This window comes from Balaenoptera acutorostrata, chromosome 4 (genome assembly GCF_949987535.1).
Source record: "Balaenoptera acutorostrata chromosome 4, mBalAcu1.1, whole genome shotgun sequence".
Lineage (NCBI taxonomy): Eukaryota > Metazoa > Chordata > Mammalia > Artiodactyla > Balaenopteridae > Balaenoptera > Balaenoptera acutorostrata.
The window spans coordinates 2061553-2080999 of record NC_080067.1 but is presented as its reverse complement, the minus strand read 5'-3'; the positions used below and the strand labels follow the sequence as shown (position 1 = coordinate 2080999).

Here is a 19447-nt window from a genome sequence, read left to right as displayed (position 1 = left end):
CTAGAACAAACAGGTGTGAATACAAACAACCTTGGCCTGAGAACAGAGACACTAAATGAGAAAAGTTCACTGAGCACCTTCACCACAGCTACTATTACCACTATCTCTAGCTCTTGAAAAGAAAGTCACTCTGAGTAGAAATTCAGTTCAATCAGTGTTGCTCATAATATTCAGAAAAGAGATCAAGAAATTAGCTTCTATAAAAACAGTCCAGCAAATTCATATCTACACATTTATAAAAGCACTCTCAAGCCCACAGATGAAAAGGAGAGTGATATACATTTGATACCTATAGACTAACAGAATTATGCTCATTTTCAACGATGAAAACAAGGGGTCTTCTGATAAAAAAAAAATGATTTAACCTTTTCTTATTTTGTATCTTCATAGTAATACGGTATCTTGTACTATAGTAATTGCACTAAGTATTCCACATTGAATAAAAATTAACAGTATGCCATTGAAAATAATCAACTACAAAGAGCATTCTGAATAAATTTTCATTAAGGTCTGATAGAACTGAAATCTTATGAGTTAAGTTTATTTGTAATTTATTTATTTTATTTTTATTTTTTAAATTTATTTATTTTTGGCTGTGTTGGGTCTTCGTTTCTGTGCGAGGGCTTTCTCCAGCTGTGGCAAGCGGGGACCACTCTTCATCGCGGTGCGCGGGCCTCTCACTATTGCGGCCCCTCCCGTTGCGGGGCACAGGCTCCAGATGCGCAGGCTCAGCAGTTGTGGCTCACGGGCCCAGTTGCTCCGTGGCATGTGGGATCCTCCCAGACCAGGGCTCGAACCCGTGTCCCCTGCATTGGCAGGCAGACTCTCAACCACTGCGCCACCAGGGAAGCCCTGTAATTTATTTTATTGTCTTTGTGTGGACAAAGCACCAAACTATTTATAGTAATAAATAACACCAGCACCCAATTATACTGGAATCTAAGCACTCAGGGCACATTTTCATCCCCACATAAAACTAAAGACAATGAAAATGCAAAATAAGCCCATATTAAGATAAATATCCTCCACGTAACTAAAAAAAATTTTAATTCTATCATTTGTGATTTATACATATGATGATGCCATAATTGACTTTTTCTAAAGTTCAAAAGCTGGCTGCCATGTTAAACAATGCATTATTGAGAATTCTTAAATTATAACAAAAATGTCAAAACAATACATAAAATCTATTTTAAAATATTAATCTATTTTATAGCACTTTTTTTGCAATATTGCTAACTACTAATAAAAGAATATAGATTTAATATTTATCAAAGACTCAACCTTTATCAAGAATACTTCAACTACCAGAAAAGGAAAGAAAAACATTCCAATAAAACAAACTCCTAATTTCACAAAGAGTATGTACCAAGATCATTCTGTAGAAAGAAAGATTCTTCCATTCACAGAGTGGTCACCTGATATACAGCAATTTGAGACAATCGCCCATAGTTTGTTTTTCTGTGAAAGAATGAATTGCTGCCAAAGAGGGGAAAGGAGATGGTTTGCCAGTTGGTGCAAAAAAGGAACTGAGCCACTCATCCACACAACAGGCACAGAAATCTCACCATCACCAAGCCAACAAAAGTGGGACCAGCAAAAGCTTAGCAACAAGCCTCTTTTCCTATCTTCTATAAAGACTGTCTCAGACTCCACATTACCCTTTTATAATATCTCCTCCTCTTCTTTTCTCCCTCAAGGCTGCCATGCTTTGATATTCATTTCAGCCACATTTCACCCATATAACCACGGAGAGGGCCATGTTATCTACCCACCATTAATGTACCTCCAGAAATGCCCTCCCAAACCAAGGGACAAGGAGAGAGGTAGAAGATGAGGGATACTTAATATCATAAGAAATGCTTAAATGTCCATAGTGAAAATAAAAAATATACTTTCTCTAAAAAGCATCCAAATCAGAAAGAAAGAAGTAAAATTGTCACTAATTGCAGAGGAAATGATATTATGTAGAGAAAACCCTAAAGACTCCACCATAAAACTATTAGAATAAACAAATTTAGTAAAGTTGCAGGATACAAAATCAATATACGAAAATCCGTTGTGTTTCTGTAAACTAACAATGAACTATCAGAAAGAGAAACTAAGAAAATCCCACTTACAATTGCAACAAAAACAATAGAAACTAAAATACCTAGGAATACATTTTTTTTTTTTTTGGCCACATGGTGCAGCATGGTAGTTCCCCGACCAGGGATGGAACCCGTGCCCCCTGCAGTAGGAGCATGGAGTCTTAACCACTGGACCACCAGGGAAGTCCCTACCTAGGAATAAATTTAACCAAGGAGGTAAAAGAACTGTATACTGAAAACTATAAGACATTGATTAAAGAAATTGAAGACAAAAATAAATGGAAAAAAATTCTATGTGCATGAATTAAAAGAATTAATATTGCTAAAATGTCCGTACTCCCCAGAGCAATCTGCAGATTCAATGCAATCCCTATCAAAATTCCAACAACATTTTTCACAGAAATAGAACAATCTTAAAATTGATATAGAACCACAAAAGACCCTGAATTGCCAAAGCAGTCTTGAGAAAGAAGAACAAAGCTGGAGGCATAATTTAAAACTATATTACAGGGACTTCCCTGGCGGTCCAGTGGTTAAGACTCCATTCTCCCAATGCAGGGGAACTAAGATCCCACATGCTGCATGGCATGACCAAAACAAACAAACAAACACAAAAACTATATTACAAAGTAACATAGTAATCAAAACGGTGAACGTCTTTTAAAAAAGACACATGGATCAATGGAACAGAACAGAGAGCACAGAAATAAACCCATGCGTATATGGTCAATTACTTTATCACAAAGGATGCAAGAATATACAAGGGGAAAAGGACAATCTCTTCAATAAGTGGTGGTGAGAAAACTAGACAGCCACATGCAAAAGAATGAAACTGGACCCCTATCTTACACCATACACAAAAATTAACTCAAAATGATTAAAGACTTGAATGTAAGACCTGAAACCGTAAAACTCCTAGAAGAAAACATAAGCAGTACATGCCTTGACATCAGTCTTAGCGATGATTTTTTTTTTAACTTGATCCCCAAAGCAAAAATAAACAAGTGGGACTACAACAAACTAAAAAGCTCTGCACAGCAAAGGAAACCATCAACAAAATTAAAAGGCAACCTAGCAAATGGGAGAAAATATTTGTAAATCATATAGCTAATAAGGGGTAATATCCAAAATATATAAAGAACTCATACAAGTCAATAGCAAAAAAAAAACAACAACAACAAAAACAACAAAACACACACACACACAAAAAAAACCCAAAAAACACCAATTCATTAAAAAATGGGCAGAGGATCTAAATTGACATTTTTCCAAAGAAGACATACAGATGGCCAACAGGTATATGAAAAGGTGCTCACCATCACTAATCTCAGGAAAATGCAAACCAAAACCAAAATGAGATATCACCTCACACCTGTTAGAATGGTTATTATCGAAATAACAAGTATTGGCAGAATGTGGAGAAAAGGAACGCTTGTGTACGTTGGTGGGACTGTAAATTGGTGCAGTCCAGATGTAGAGAACAAACGTATGGACACGACGGGGGGGGGGGGGGAAGCCGCAGGGGGGTGGTGGGGGTGGTGTGATGAATTGGGCGATTGGGATTGACATGTATACACTGATGTGCATAAAACTGATGACTAATAAGGACCTGCTGTATAAAAAAATAAATTAAATTAAATTAAAAAATTAAAAAAAAAGAAACTACTGACTTGTATGTATGTTATAAACGGGAGAATTTTATGGTATGTAAATTGTATCTCAAAGCTGGTTAAAAAATTTTTCTTTAAAATAAATAAATAAATTGGTGCAGTCACTATTTAAAACAGTATGAAAGTCCCACAAAAAATTTAAAATAGAATTACCATATGATCCAGCAACTCCACTCCTGGGTATTTATACAAAGAAAATGAAAACACTAATTTGAAAAGATATATGTATCCCCATGTTCACTGCAGCATTGTTTACAACAGCTGAGACAAGGAAGCAACATAAATGTCCATCAATGGATGAACGGATAAAGAAAATGTGGTGTTTATATACAATGGAATATTATTCACCCATTAAAAAAAGAATGAAATCTTGACATTTGGGACAACATGGGTAGATCTAAAGGGCATAATTTTAGTGAAATAAGTCAGAGAGAGAAAGACAAAAATACTGTATGATCATACTTATATGTGGAATCTAAAACAAAACAAAACAAAAAAACCGAACTCATAGATACAGAGAACAAATCAGTGGTTGCCAAAGTTGGGGGGTGGGCAGGTGGGGAGACAGGTGAAGGTGGTCAAAGGTACAAACTTCCAGTTATAAAATAAGTAAGTCCTGGGGGTGTAATGTACAGTAAGGTAACTATAGTTAATACTACCGTGTTGTCTATCTGAAAGTTGTTAAGAGTAGATTTTTAAAGTTTTTGTCACAAAGAAAAAAATATGTAACTATGTATGGTGATGAATGTTAACTAGACTTATTGTGGCGATCATTTTGCAATATAAGAAAATTTTCTCAGACAAAAGTGAAAATACTGATCCCTTGATTTTTTAAAAACAAAGAGGGGGAAGACAAGTGTGTGTGTGTACACTCATCTAAGAGCTTACCATGGGCAAAGCATTGTGGGAATTATATGAGTACTCTCATTCCTCATAAAAGCTCCATGAAGTAGACACCATTACTAATGACTCCCTTTTTACAGCAAGGAAACTGAGGTCTGAAGAATGTAAGCTAACAAAGCTAGTATTGAAGAAGCTGAGTTATGAAACCAGGTGATGTGATTTCGTAGCCCATACTCTTAAAAGGCATCACACTTACAATATTATTCAAAATACATACACCCTGAAAGGGAAGTGTACTTCGTAGCTTTTTGTGTGAAAGTAAAAGAAAGGTTAGTGGAAAGATATCACGGTATAAAAGACAAATTGTTTTGGTTGTTACTGTCTTTAAGCCAGGAGAATGTGTAAATGATGGTTAGGAATATAGGCCTGGTTTAAATCCCACCTTTGCCTTAGTCACGTGATTAACAGTTTGTTACCTAATCTGTAAGCCCCTGTTTCCTTCTCTGCAAATGGGAATAATTATACCGATCTCACCTCTTCTTTAAAACTGAGTCCTATTTGTATTAAGATTTTTAAAAATACAAAGGAGGCTTTTTTTTTTTTTTTAACATACTTGGTAAAATGCAACTGTTGCTACACCCAAGTATTAAACATATCTGAAACTACTGATGAACACACCCACTTCTATTCAGAAAAGTTAGCACAGTTTCTAAAAATTGTTCTCATTGTAACTGCAATTAGTTACTTGAGAATGTATCTAAAGAACATTGTTATGTAACCACTTGTCCTAAGAATGACAGAAGACTTTTGAGGAAGTTAGTCAATTATCTAACTGGTTAACAATAACTGAGGTTGGATTACGTATCCAGCTCTTTGCTAAAAACTATAAAGGATACATGGTCTCTGACTCCAGGAGTTGATAATCTAATTGTTAAAACAAAAGTATCACACATGAAAGTTACATTAAAAGGAAAGATATATTTATGTTTTATGATCCATAAGGGTGACAGAAAAAGATGAGTATAAACTGGAGGATAAACGTTTGGTGAGACCCTGAGCTAGCCTTGAAGAGTAATTAAGATTTAGACTGGTAAAGAGAAAGAGGCATTTCTGTTGAAAGATAAGCATGCAAAGTGACAAAAACAAACATGATGCCCAGGGGACAAGTGAAGAGGTAAATCTAACTATGAGGACGATATGGAATAAATTTCAATTGGCACATAGTTTATAAAAGAAGTGGTTTGAAAGTCTGGTTGAGGAGTTTAGACTTGCAATAATAAGCCACTATAACAAAGTTTTTAATACAAATCTTTAAATACTATTTAAATATACAGTCATGTTTCCTAAATTAGAAATATTCACAATCAAAACAAAGTATGTTTTATGTTTCATTGAATTTTACTTTTAAAAAACTCCAATGTTAATAGTAGTTTTATATTTAAGAAACTTACATTTTAGAGGTGAATACTGAAATATCTACAGATAAAGTGGATTTGCTTTGCTTCAAGATAATGAGAGGGGAAAGGTGGGTGACCCTGAGCTGTAACTGCTGAAGCTTGATGATGGAGTGTCCTTATACCATTCTGGCCACCATAATTTTATAGGCTTAATATTTTCCATTACAGTGTCTTTTTTTTTTTTTCTTAATCTACTAAATTAGAGTAGTACTGGGAAAAGATCAATATTCACATAGTGATTAACTGTACTCTAATAAAATAAAATGTTTTTTGCAACCACTTAAACCTGATAAAAGACTGACTGACTGAATGAAATGGATTATTAGGGTCTACAAATCAAAGCTGTACAAACCAGGGACTTCCCCGGTGGTCCAGTGGGTAAGACTCCGCGTTCCCAGTGCAGCGGGGGGTGCTGGGAAAGATCACTGGTCAGGGAACTAGATCCCACGCACGGTAACTAAGACCCGGCACGGCCAAAATAAATAAATAATAAATACATATAAATAAATATTTTTTATGAAAAGCTTTACAAACTAAAAGTTAATTCAAGAAATTGCTTGCTTCAGAGAAGCTTTCATAGCTGTTGTCAATTTTCACTCAAAATAGTTTTACTATAGTACTTATATTTTTCACTTTTTAATTTTTTAAAATATCTTAAGATATTGCGAATCAAACACAAACCCAATGCACTATTATAAGGAGAAGTTAATAATCTTAAACGACTTTGCTTTGTGGTTTCAAAAATGTAAACTTCTGTGCAGTGACAATGTTAACACTACTCTGTAGCACACATCCCAACACAAGTTACTACCAGCAACACATGGCGTTACCCACCCCCACCCCCTAAAAAGAAGAACAACAGCAGGGACTGATTCAATTTTTATTTCTTCCTGTTACCCACAAACAGGTAGCAATATGACATGTTTCAATAAAGCAGGCAAAATTAACCCTCTTCAGAAATAGATGACCTCCGCAACAAACTCCTGAACTCTTGCAAAGGAATAATCTGCTTTCACTCTGGCTCAAAGATATTTTATGTAAAAGCAACTTTATTCTTCTCAGTGTGTATTTCTTGAATTTCACCGATAAAGACAAACATTTATTAAGCCCAGCAATGTGCTATGTATATTACTCATTTAATTATCAATGCAACCTTATCTTACAGATGAAGAAACAGGCTTAGAAAGATTAGGTCCCTTTGTGCAAAGTCCCAGTGATTACATGTTAGGTAGGATCAGAATCTACATCAATATGATACCAAAGTCCATGCTCATAACCACCTCCCTATATTGCCCCCCCCCCCACAAAATTAAACTATGGTCTATGGTCAATGGTGTATATTATGGACATAAAGATGCTCATATAACCTGATGAATTTAAAGCAAGCATCAAATCTTAAAGTGGACTTAGGGAGTTATTATCTTTTTAATAAATTTCTAATTCAACAAGAGGATATAATTTATAAATAAAAGATTAAGTGATTTTTACTTCTTATTTTACTATATTGCCCATAATAGGTTTACAGTGAGAAAATATTGAATCAGTAAGTCAATTTTAGTTTCAAATGAATTTTTCTGATATTGAATGACACCCTCTAAGTTTCACGAAATTTCTTCTGTAAATGAAAGAAAAATTTCCTATTGAGGTTGAAAGAAAAAGTGGTCATTTCATTATCTACAAAGTTAAGGAACAGTAAACAAAAATATTGCTTTCAGGGCTTCCCTGGTGGTGCAGTGGTTGAGCGTCTGCCTGCCAATGCAGGGGACACGGGTTCGAGCTCTGGTCTGGGAAGATCCCACATGCCGCGGAGCAACTAGGCCCGTGAGCCACAACTACTGAGCCTGCGCGTCTGGAGCCTGTGCTCCGCAACAAGAGAGGCCGCGACAGTGAGAGGCCCGCGCACCACGATGAAGAGTGGCCCCCGCTCGCCGCAACTAGAGAAAGCCCTCGCACAGAAACGAAGACCCAACACAGCCAGAAATAAATAAATAAATAAATAAATAAATAAAATTTTTAAAAAAAGAAGTAAAAAGTAACAGGTAAAATTAATTTTAAAAAAATATTGCTTTTAAATGTTAAAGCTAACCAATTCAATCTTGGAGCAAGATGTTTACTATTACGGAGAATCAGAGGTCCTCAGAGGAAACACTGATGAGGCCTCAACACTTCCAAACAGTGAAAGAGAACCATCTGGCCAACTCCATTTTCAGAAGTTGTTTGATTTTAGTAACGAGGGTAAAGGCCTTCTTTTGCATTTATGCAAACCTCCCCCTCCTCCCCCCCCCCGCCCCCCCCCCCCATGTTCACATGGACGGCTAACTTATTATCTGACGTTTTCTCTCTCCTGGCTCTGGTCTATTCATACTTACTACATTATTGGAGTAATACACAGAATTCGGACAGATCCAACAATGACAGTCGGGCAAGTTAGTCTGCAAAGCATCTTGGCATGCAAACATAAATGGTTAAAATATTTTCCTGTTAGCGGTAACACAGTTTTTTTTTTTTTTTTTTTTAACGGGGAATACTTGTCAATACAGCAGAACTGCTACCCAACTCACCTAAACCTCACCCAAACAAAAAAAAAATTAAGAACTTAATAAAAATGCCCATATGAAAGTCTCCTTGGGTGTTCTGGAAAAGGGAGGGTGCATCCAAAGTCCCCTGGGAAAATGTAAGGCTTTTTTTCTCCTGGATGCCTAGTCAGTTGGCTGAGCCGGTGTGTGTGTGTGTAGGAAGTGACCCTGGTCTGAACTCTCTGCTGAGCCAGTGAAATGCGGGTGAATTATCGATCCGCCGTGGGAATCGGATCTCTCTAGGTCTTCCCTCCTCTACTACTTGCCAGCAGCAGGAACCGAGCGCCGAAATGCTCTGACTCCGGGACAAATCACTTGGGTCACCTCGGCGACACTGTCCACACAGCCCCCCTCCTGTTTCGCCCGCGAAGCTGACGCAGGTAAGCGCTTTTAATAATCCCCGTGACAGACGGACGAGCTACAGGGTATTCACTGCTGTGAAAGAGCCATCCCGAGCGCGCTTCCAACCGAACGAGACCCTCGGCACGGAAGTGCACACGGCTGCAGCCGCATCCCTCACCAAATCCATTCTTCCCTGAGACGCGAGAGCGTCACACATGGTGGCACTTACGGCACACGCACACGGGCGCGCACCTCTCTCCCGGCTTCTCTTAAGACACGTTTGGAGCAACCGCTGACCCACACGGACACACACGCACCACTGCCATCCCCACCATCTCCTGCCCCACCGCCCTGCAAAGCCTGCGCAACAGCAAAGAAGATGAAGCGGGGGGGCCCCCATCCTGCTCACGGTCTGTCCCCCAAAGTTTCAAGTGCACGCTGTGCGCCCGCAGCCCGAGCCCCCACCGAGGCGGAGAAGAAAGAAAAGGGGCGGGCGCGGGGTTCAGCCGGTAGGCGCCCCGACGGGGCGCGCGTCTGGGGGCCCGGATTTCCCCCTGTCCTCCCCCACCCCCAGCAGGATCCGCCGGGCGGAGCCCCCCACCGCCGCCCGGGAACAATGCCCCGGCCCGGACCCCCGCCCCGCCGCCCCCACTCACCACCCAGGTCAGCGCCCCGAGGCCGCCGGCTCCCGCGCCGATGCCGATGCCGCCGCCGCCGCCCGCCTTGGCCATGGCGCGCTCCTCCGCTCCAGGCCCGAGGCCGCCGCTCCGCCTCCCGCGGGCCGCCCGGCCCCGCCGCTCCGCACCGATCGCGCGCCCGCCGCGCTCCTAGCGGCGCCGCCCCCCGTGCCCCATCGCCGACCCCGGGGCGGACGCCCGGCCGAGCCCGCCGAGGAGGCCTCGCCGCCCGCCGCCCTCAAACTCGAGGCGCGCGGCCGCGGCGCCCGGGCCTGCGCGGCCGCTGAGGAGGCGGCGCCGGAGCAGGAAGCGTGGAGGCCGGCGGTGGGCGGCGGCGCTGCTTCCTCCCCGCCGGGCCGGCCGAGGCCCCGAGCGCGGGCGTCCGGACGCGCCGGGGACGCAGCGGCTCCCTGTCCTTCCTCAGGCTCCGCGGAGGCCGCCCTCGGGGAGCGGGAGCGGGGTCGCCGCCGCCGGCGCCTAAGCCGCTTGTGTCGGCCGCGCCGCAGCCCGACTTCCTCACATCCACTCGCCGAGAGGGACAATAAGCGGAGCCGCCGCGGCCGCGGTCGCCTCCCTCCTGTCCGGCATAACACCGCACACACTCGCACCCCGGGGAGGGCTGGGGAGGCCGGGGGGAGGGCGGGCGGGAGCGGTGGCCTCCCCGCTGTCACTCACGCCGCGGCACCCAATCGGCGCCCCGTCGGCCAACCTCTCGGCCAATCCCAAATTCCCAAGCCCCCGGAGGGGCGGGACCCGAGCGGGAAACGTCATTGCGGGTAGCAACCGAAGGGAAGACTTGGGGTTTTTTGTTTGCGTGTGTGTCTGAGGGTTTTCCGTTTGAAGGCAGAGCGGGGGCTGCAGTCAAGGGTCGTTTGAGGGCGGCAAAGGGAAAGGGTCGACTTGGCCTTGGGTCGATTTTAATCCTCCGAGCGTGCCGTTTACTCCAGCCCTGAGGGCGAAGCCCAGGCCCTTCCTTGCCCGGGGCCGTGGGAGGGGGCGGGGAGGGGGCAGGAAGCAGCCGGGAGCCGCCGTCCCAAAGGGAAAGTATTTTTAAAGAGCGGTTGTAAACCGCAGGCGGGACGTTGCAGATCACTGGTGCAAGGAGGGCCCCGTGACCCCGGCCTCCCGAGGCCCCGAGTGGACGCTGCTGTGGAAGAATCCTCTCCTCAGACTTCCCCTCCTCCATCTCCTCCCGCCCTCTCCTCCCCTCACCGCGAAAGAGACCCGGTGTGTTTCAAGAAAACTGCTTTTAAAGAACTTAAATGATACGGGACGCACAGAGAACGTTCCCGGGAAAGAATGCCCGGTGGGCCGAGGGTTCCGAGTCTACTCTTTGTTGACCTTCTCTCTTTTCTGAACAATGAGGACACGTCACTGTCACGTTTCATTCTCTTCTGTCCGGAACTGTGCCTTCTGTCTCTAAGAGTACGTTTAATTCTTTAATGTCCCAGTGCACGCACCAAGGAATCATGTCATTCACATCAAAGCTTTCTAAGGAAGAAAATCACCCACCCAGCCGCAGCACGGGCTGGCAGAGGAAGATGGCTTGACTTTGTCCTGCGTTTGGATGGAAATCCATGCCACACTCCGCCACCCTGTACCAGGCTCTGCCGTGGGCTCAAAATAAAACCGGGGCCCCTGATTTCAAGTCACTGATAGCCTGGCTTGTGAGACAGGCTAAAAGGGAGTTAACTGTCACCAACATGCGTACTTGAGGGCATAAAGTGCCACCAAATCGTTGGGACAAGCGAGCTTTTTAAAAAGATGAAAACCTTATTGCTGCCTCTTGGAAAGGTGTTTTTGCGAACTTCCAACTGTGCATTTCCTCTCAAGGGAAAACAAAAATGTCTCGGGTCACAGCTTTCAACTGACTTCTGAATCCAAAGAGTAGGAGAACTCTGAAACCTGGAAATAATTTAGACATAGTTTTTCTTAATTAGCTCTCTAGCGGCCATATAATTTTGGCATATTTGGGACCTTAGTTCAGAACAGTGAAGCCTTTCTTTACCTTGAACTTGAGGTGCCAGCTTGTGAATCAGACAGACCAGGGTCTAATCTGGGCTCTGAACCTGATCAGCTAAGTATTCCTGCCTTGTTATTTAACTTCACGGACCTCTGTTTGCGCCTCCTTAAGTTGAGGATTTTTGCTCTTGTACTTAACTCTGTCTTTACATCTTCAAAGTACACAGATATTCTACAAGTTTGAAAAGGGGTAAATAATTTTAAGGGCTCTGAGGGTTTTTTTTTTAATAAAGATATACGTGATAAATAGAAGCCAAGCTATAAAATATATAGCCATCTCTTTTTTTTAAACTTCAGTTTTCAAAGCTCTCCTGTCTCAAATTTTCAAATGAATAAAACCATATATTCAAAAGTCAGATGGGTTAACTAATGGAAATTCACGTTCATCTTTTCACTTGCCTTGTCCATGAGGCACTGAGGTCTTTAGCCTTCTAAGCATGAAGACCCTCTAGTAAACGTAACTTGATTTATTCTTATGAAAATACTGACTTACCTAAAAGAATCACAAATAAAGGAGCAGTTGAATATAAATGCAAATCAACAGTTTAAAGCAGAGGTTCGCCATGAATGGGAAAACGTACATAGATCACAAGCATCTGAGCTCCTGAAGACACGTTGACCTGTTTAACCTCCTGCAGCATATATTTATGATAAAAGTGATTGTGTTGAACTTCAGTGCAGCTTTCCCTTCTGGGGTTTTGTCAAATAACTTCCATTTACAGAGTAATTATTGCAATAATTGCCATATTAAAAAGCTTCTATGAGAGATCATAGGCAAAACATTCTCTGACATAAATCGTACCAATGTTTTCTTAGGTCAGTCTCCCAAGGCAATAGAAATACCAATGAAAATAAACAAATGAGGCCTAATCAAACTTACAAACTTTTGCACAGCAAAAACAAACAAACAAAAATGAAAAGACAACCTACAGAATGGAAGAAAATATTTGCAAAAGATGTGACCAACAAGGGCTTAATTTCCAAAATATACAAACAGCTCATACAACTCAACAACGACAAAAATAAATAAATAAACAACCCAATCGAAAAATGGGCAGAGGACCTAAATAGACACTTCTCCAAAGAAGAAATACAGATGGCCAATAAGCACATGAAAAGATGCTCAACATTGCTAATTATTGGAGAAATGCAAATCAAAACTACAATGAGGTACCACCTCACACCGGTTAGAATGGCCATCATTAAGAACTGTACAGATAAATGCTGGAGAGATTGTGGAAAAAGGGGAGCCCTTCTACACTGTTGTTGGGAATGTAAGTTGGTACAGCCACTATGGAAAACAGTATGGAGCTTCCTCAGAAAACTAAAAATAGAATTACCATATGATCCAGCAGTCCCACTCCCGAGCATGTAGCCAGACAAAACTATAATTCAAAAAGATACATGTACCCGTGTTCACAGCAACACCATTTACAAGAACCAAGACATGGAAACAACGTAGATGTCCATCAACAGATGAATAGATAAAGAAGATGTGGTACAGGGACTTCCCTGGTGGCGCAGTGGTTGAGAATCCACCTGCCAATACAGGAGACACGGGTTCGAGTTCTGGTCCAGGAAGATCCCACATGCAGTGGAGCAACTAAGCCCGTGCGCCACAACTACTGAGCCCACGTGCCACAACTGCTGAAGCCCGTGTGCCTAGAGCCCGTGCTCCGCAACAAGAGAATTCACTGCAATGAGAAGCCCGCACACCACAACAAAGAGTAGCCTACGCTCGCAGCAACTAGAGAAAGCCCACGTGCAGCAACAAAAGTCCCAACGCAGCCAAAAATGAATAAATTTTTAAAAAAAACAAAAACGATGTGCTACGTATATACAATGGAATATTACTCAGCCATAAAAAAGAATGGAATAATGACATTTGCAGCAACATGGATGCAGTTGGAGATTATCATACTAAGTGAGGTAAGTCAGAAAAAGAAAGACAAATACCATATAATATCACTTACATGTGGAAGCTAAAACATGATACAAATGAACCTATCTACAAAACGGAAGTGGACTCATGGACATAGAGAACAGACTGGTGGTTGCCAAGGGGGAGGAGGTTGGGGGAGGGATGGATTAGGAGGTTGGGGTTAGCAGAATGTAAGCCTGTATATATAGAATGGATAGACAACAAGGTCCTACTGTATAGCACAGAGAACTGTATTCAGTATCCTGTGATAAACCATAATGGGAAAGAATATGAAAAAAGCATGTATATGTATGTATAACAATCACTTCACTGTACAGCAGTAATTAACACAACATTGTAAATCAACTATACTTCAATTTAAAAAAAGCTTCTATGTCAAGGTTTGTCCCGTTTGTAATATTACTTTATTCATGCGTTTATTACATTTAAAGACTTAATTTCCACCCCATGGCAGGCACCAGCCAAAACGAAAAATTGTAGAAATCAAAGTCAATTCCATTAACTGTCAAAATAAAGGCCTTTATTTAATCAAGCTTTCTGAATAGCTTCCATGGGAATTTATCCTAACTACTTTAGAATTTTTGTTCTTAGATCTTATGTCTCCCTATTACAGCAATCAAAAAAATATTAAATGCCTGCCATGTGTTAGGTACTCAGGATCTAAGAATTCAAGAAGGTTATGAGAATGTAGTCTCTGCCTTGGAGTTTACACCTTGTGTAGTCTAGTTTTGAGCTAAGCTTTCCAGTAAAAAAGCAATTTATATGCATCCCTTTGCTATTTAATAAACAGTTTACCTGATGTGTCACACCTTTCATTGCGCTTAAACACAGCAGGTATTTTAATCAATAAATGATTGATTTCACTAAGAAGATAGAAACTCAAAACTATACTTCTAGATACCTGGCAAAGTTTCAATAGAGTTTCCACTTAAATCATGTCTTGTTCCAACACTGAGGTTCAGTTGGGAGGTGAGGGGAGAGGTGCTAATCTTTAACCCAGTGAGCATTTAAAGAAGTTAATATTTGAATTCAAGATTCAGTGTCTGCAATTTTACCTCTCCCTTCCTCTTATTGTGTTAGCTTTTATGGATCATAAATATATACAAAGTTGCTAGGCAAAGAATAAGAAGAAAAATTCAGTAAACTCAATAAATGGTTTTCCAGATAATGACTATTAAATGTTTTCAATGTAATTTACTTTGTTATATCAATATTTCTTTAGAAGTATATGCTCAAGTTAAGGAAGAAAGCTACCATCAATGTAGCCTTTTGGGTTTCAGCATTTCTATAGTAAATATCATAATAAGATTATTAACTCTGCCTTTTGAGACTAATTGCTCCAAATATTTTCTAAGTATATTTTTACTTTTAAAAATATACCTAAGCACCAAAAGTAACAGGTGTTTATTGATGGCAGAAGACATTAATGACCACCACATTGCTGAGTATTATCACCACTGAGAAGACAGACAAAGGCTAAAGGTCTTCAATTTCTACCTATAATAATTATAGCAGGTTCATCTTGTTTGCCTTTTTGATTTGGAGGAGTTTATTTCGATTGGTTTTGGCGAAGCAAGCTATGCTGATCCTCTGGTGATGTCTCTAATTACTTGTACGGATAGAAGGGACATTTTCCCTTATTTTAGGTGATATAGACCAGGCCTCTCAACTACTCTACTAAATTATGTAATATGGAAAGCATAATTAGCATATGATTGGCATATAGTTAAAAATGCTGTACTTGGGCTTTGAAAGGGTGTACCACTAGGTTTGGGGTTTCAAAGAAGCATTTTGTTCTAAGCAAACCCCATCTCGGGGGAGCATTAGATGCCATCATTCTCCTGACCTTCACCCACAGAATGTGATGTGATCCTAGCGCGCGTGTGGCTACGTTGTATTAGACGTCTCTTTAGAGTCAGTGGATCGGGTGACTCAGTGAGTTTATAAGATTCAGACCTAAAGAAATAAGATAGCAGTGGCTTTCCTAACTCCACTGTTTGCATTTCAGAAGAGCTAGGGACTCGGATGGTATGGGGCTGGAAGTACGAGAAATACCTACACCAGAAAAATCTAAGATGGAAAGTCTTCAAGTGACAGGGGTTTCAAAAAAGATACCTGTAGGTTACCCAAGGTGATAATTAAAAATCAGAACTTTGAAAATATTCCATCTTTTAGTGTGCCAATTAACAAAAAGCAACCGTTCCCTACTTAAAAACAGCTAAGCACAGATTAGCCCAGATATCTTATGTAACTGATATCTTTGTCTAATAGCTTTCTTCTTTACTTCGAGAGTGCTGTTTGAATGTGGAAATATCCAGAAGCAGGCCTAAGATGCTGACTCTTTAAGGAATGTATTTCTGATTTAAACGTTGTTTGGGAAAAGTAAAAGAACAAAACCAGTCTGTTCAGTAAATGGTACACTACCTAGTGCTATCCAGTCCTAGAAAGCCTGACACATAGTAGGTATTCAGTAAATAAGTTCTCAAAGAATGAGTTTGAGGCATATCAAAAAGTTCCTCAAAGCAAAACATCTCACCCATCACCATGATGGTGCTGAAACTTGACCAGGATCCTTAAGTCTTATTTTTTCAAGTGTTTTTGGTTGAATACCAAAGAGGGTAAAGTACCTTAAACTTTATCCGTTAACAGATTATCAAGAATTAGTTAAAGCATTGTTCTTCTTTAGGAATGAAAAGCAGGATGATATGAGGAGGGAAAGAGGAGAGATTACGGTACCAGGGAAAAGAACTGGGGGTGGGACCAGAAGAGGGATAACAAAAGCATCCAACTGAGTGAAACTGAGCAGAGAAAGTGAACACGTTCTGTCTATGGAAGTCGATGAGCTGTAGCCCAGCCAATGCTTATGCTTCATTTTATGAAGAAGGAATAACCCCATTTATCGAGAACCCTGCTATCTGTTTAGTACAGTACTGGGCAGGCACTTTCACACATATTAGCTTAATTAACTTTCAACAACCCTAAGAGGGAGGTATTATTCACTCCTATTTCACAGCCAAGGAAATTAATTGTCATAGAAAGCCACAGAGCTGAACAAGTGGTGGAAGTGAAATTCAAGCCCAAGCCTCTCTTTGTCCAAACCACACCCTTCTGTCAGAGTGCCAGGTTGGCTGCCATACTTGGCAGTGGAGCATCTCCGGCAATGTGCTAGGAAGCTGGCAATACTAGTGAATAAATCTGGCCCTTGGTAAAACCCTTTGGTTGTTCCATTTTATCATTGAACTATGGTGACAAGCATCCACAATTTGTAGGACTGACTAGCACTTCTCTTGGACACTAGCCTGAATCTGCTTTATCCTGCCTTGTTACAAAATAAGTTGCTTTTTGGAGTCAGTCCAAAGGATCAAAGACTACCTGAGGTCCAAGACTCTGTGGGTCCAGGGACATCTCTCCATGTGCATGATTTTAAACCGTATAATATAAATCCAGTGTTATGATCATAGAAGACACTCAAATAGCTAACTTTCAAAAGTAGCAGGGAGAATGCAGAAGTACCAAGGGGTTGGACTCTTGGATTCACATTTTGGAGAGCTTCAAGTTCATAGTAAAAGATACTTAAAGCAGCATTAAAAATTCTGAGTGTGCAGTCATACAGGGAAGACTTGTTTCTGGACACTCCACCTATGATAAGAATTATTTGCTCTTTTGTAACCTATTTTTATGTATTACATTTTTTTCATCTCCCATTCCAGCATTTTGCAAATAATGTTTCTCAGTATACTAGCTCCTTGAGGCATAAACAGAGATTTTGGAAATTATAAATCCCTGAAACCATGCACATTATTGTGTAGTACCCAAGCATAAGAGATTCATCAGATAACATTTTTTGTCTCAGAGCAACGCTGCCGTGAACAAGTTAAACTTACTTAGCCTTGAAACTATTTGCAGGAATATCTATTAACATTGTTGAATTTTTGTTTCAATGAAAAGACTTTGGGAAATGCAGCTACTTTTTATATTATTTCTGTTATTATTATTTCTGAGACGCCACCGCAATGAGAAGCCTGCGCACCACAATGAAGAGTAGCCTCCGCTCGCCCCAACTAGAGAAAGCCCGCGTGCAGCAATGAAGACCCAACGCAGCCAAAAATAAATTAATTTTAAAAATTTTAAATTACATTAATAGAAACAGTTTACTTTGGGGAATTCCCTGACAGTCCAGTGGTTAGGACTCCGCATTTTCACTGCCAAGGGTGAGGGTGCCCTGGTCAGGGAACTAAGATCCCACAAGCTGCACCGTGAGGGGAAAAAAAAACAATTTACTTTAAAAATGTTGTATCACCAATACTTGATAGAAATAAGGGTGAGGGTGTGTGGAAAGACAGGCTCACTGGTGCCTCTGAGTTGATCACTGATTTAGAAGATTTGTATCCTGAATGTGAAGTGGTAGGAATACCCTTACCAATTTATTTCATATGTGTTTCCCTTTTTATGTGTGCCGCCCCCCAAAAAAATGATGTAAGATTGAACAGTTCTTTCAATAAGCACAAAAGGAAACTTAATGTGATTAAATAAAGAATGCTGCCACATCTGAAACTCCACAAATCATTAATGAAATCTTTTAATTACCATATTCACTTGCATACCTTCACTTCCTAAACTCCCTCGATTTTCAAGAAAGAAATATAACATTGTCCTAATAACAATAATTATAACTATTATTTATTGGCACTTACTATATATTGGCACTGTACTAACATTTTACTTTAATTCTTACAGGAACAGTATGAGTTAGGAATTTTCACAATTATAAAGGTAATAGCTTCTGGGTTGTAAAAACCCAGTAAAAAGTATGTCCAGTAAGAAATGCAGACACTCCTTAGCATGCCTTTTCCCCATAGATATCAGTGATTAACACGTTGGTATGTGTCCTTCCAGATCTTTCATATGTACGTGGAAACACACACATGCACACAGCAGAGAGGTAGTAATAAATGAGATATTATAAATATATCCCTGTGAGCTGCTTTACTTAGTGTCTCCTGGAAATCCTTCTACGTCTGTGCATAGACCTCTCTCATTCTTTGAACGACAGCAGTGATTATTCAACCATTTCACCATAAGCAGGCACTATGGACTTTTTGGACTGGATGATTCTTTAAAGACCTGTCCTGCCTCTCGCCTTCCAAGATGGCCCACACTCTGTCTGTGGAGTGTATATCTCCCTGGGCCCCTCTCACTTTCCCGGATGCCCCCCACGCCCTGGGGCTGCTCTCACTCTCTCAGCTGGACCGCATTCTGTCTATGGAGTGTGTATCGCTCTAAATAACTCCACTTCTGGGGACTTCGCTGGTGGCGCAGTGGTTAAGAATCCGCCTGCTAATGCAGGGGACATGGGTTCGAGCCCTGGGCCAGGAAGATCCCACATGCTGCGGAGCAACTAAGCCTGTGCGCCACAACTACTGAGCCTGCGCTCTAGAGCCCATGAGCCATGGCTACTGAAGCCCGCGTGCCACAACTACTGAAGCCCGCGTGCCTAGAGCCCGTGCTCTGGAACAAGAGAAGCCACCGCGATGGGAAGCCTGCGCGCCACAACGAAAAGTAGCCCCTGCTTGCCGCGACTAGAGAAAGCCCACGTGCAGCAACGAAGACCCAACGCAGCCATCAATCAATCAATCAATCCACTTCTTACCTATTACTTAGTCCCTCACTGAATTCTTTCTGTGACGAGACACAAAGAACCTGAGCTTCATTAAGTCCTGAGACCAGGTGTGATTTTAAAAGACAAGGGGTTCAACTCCCAGTCTGGGTTTTGGCTGGGTTCAAGTCCCATCTGAGTTGTGCGGCTTCAACTCCACCCTAGAAACGGA

The 19447-nt window shown here is 41.3% G+C and overlaps 1 protein-coding gene across 3 annotated transcripts in view; it reads right to left on the bottom strand.

Annotated features, from left to right (window-relative positions):
- Positions 1-10282, bottom strand: part of TOP2B (DNA topoisomerase II beta) — a 66532-nt gene extending 56250 nt beyond the window's left edge. For all 3 annotated transcript variants that reach the window (XM_057546166.1, XM_057546168.1, XM_057546167.1), the window contains exon 1: positions 9635-10282. In XM_057546166.1, the coding sequence (XP_057402149.1) occupies positions 9635-9709 (75 nt within the window). In that variant the 5' untranslated portion in view covers positions 9710-10282. The remainder of the gene's footprint in view (positions 1-9634) is intronic.
- Positions 10283-19447: the final 9165 nt, after the last annotated feature.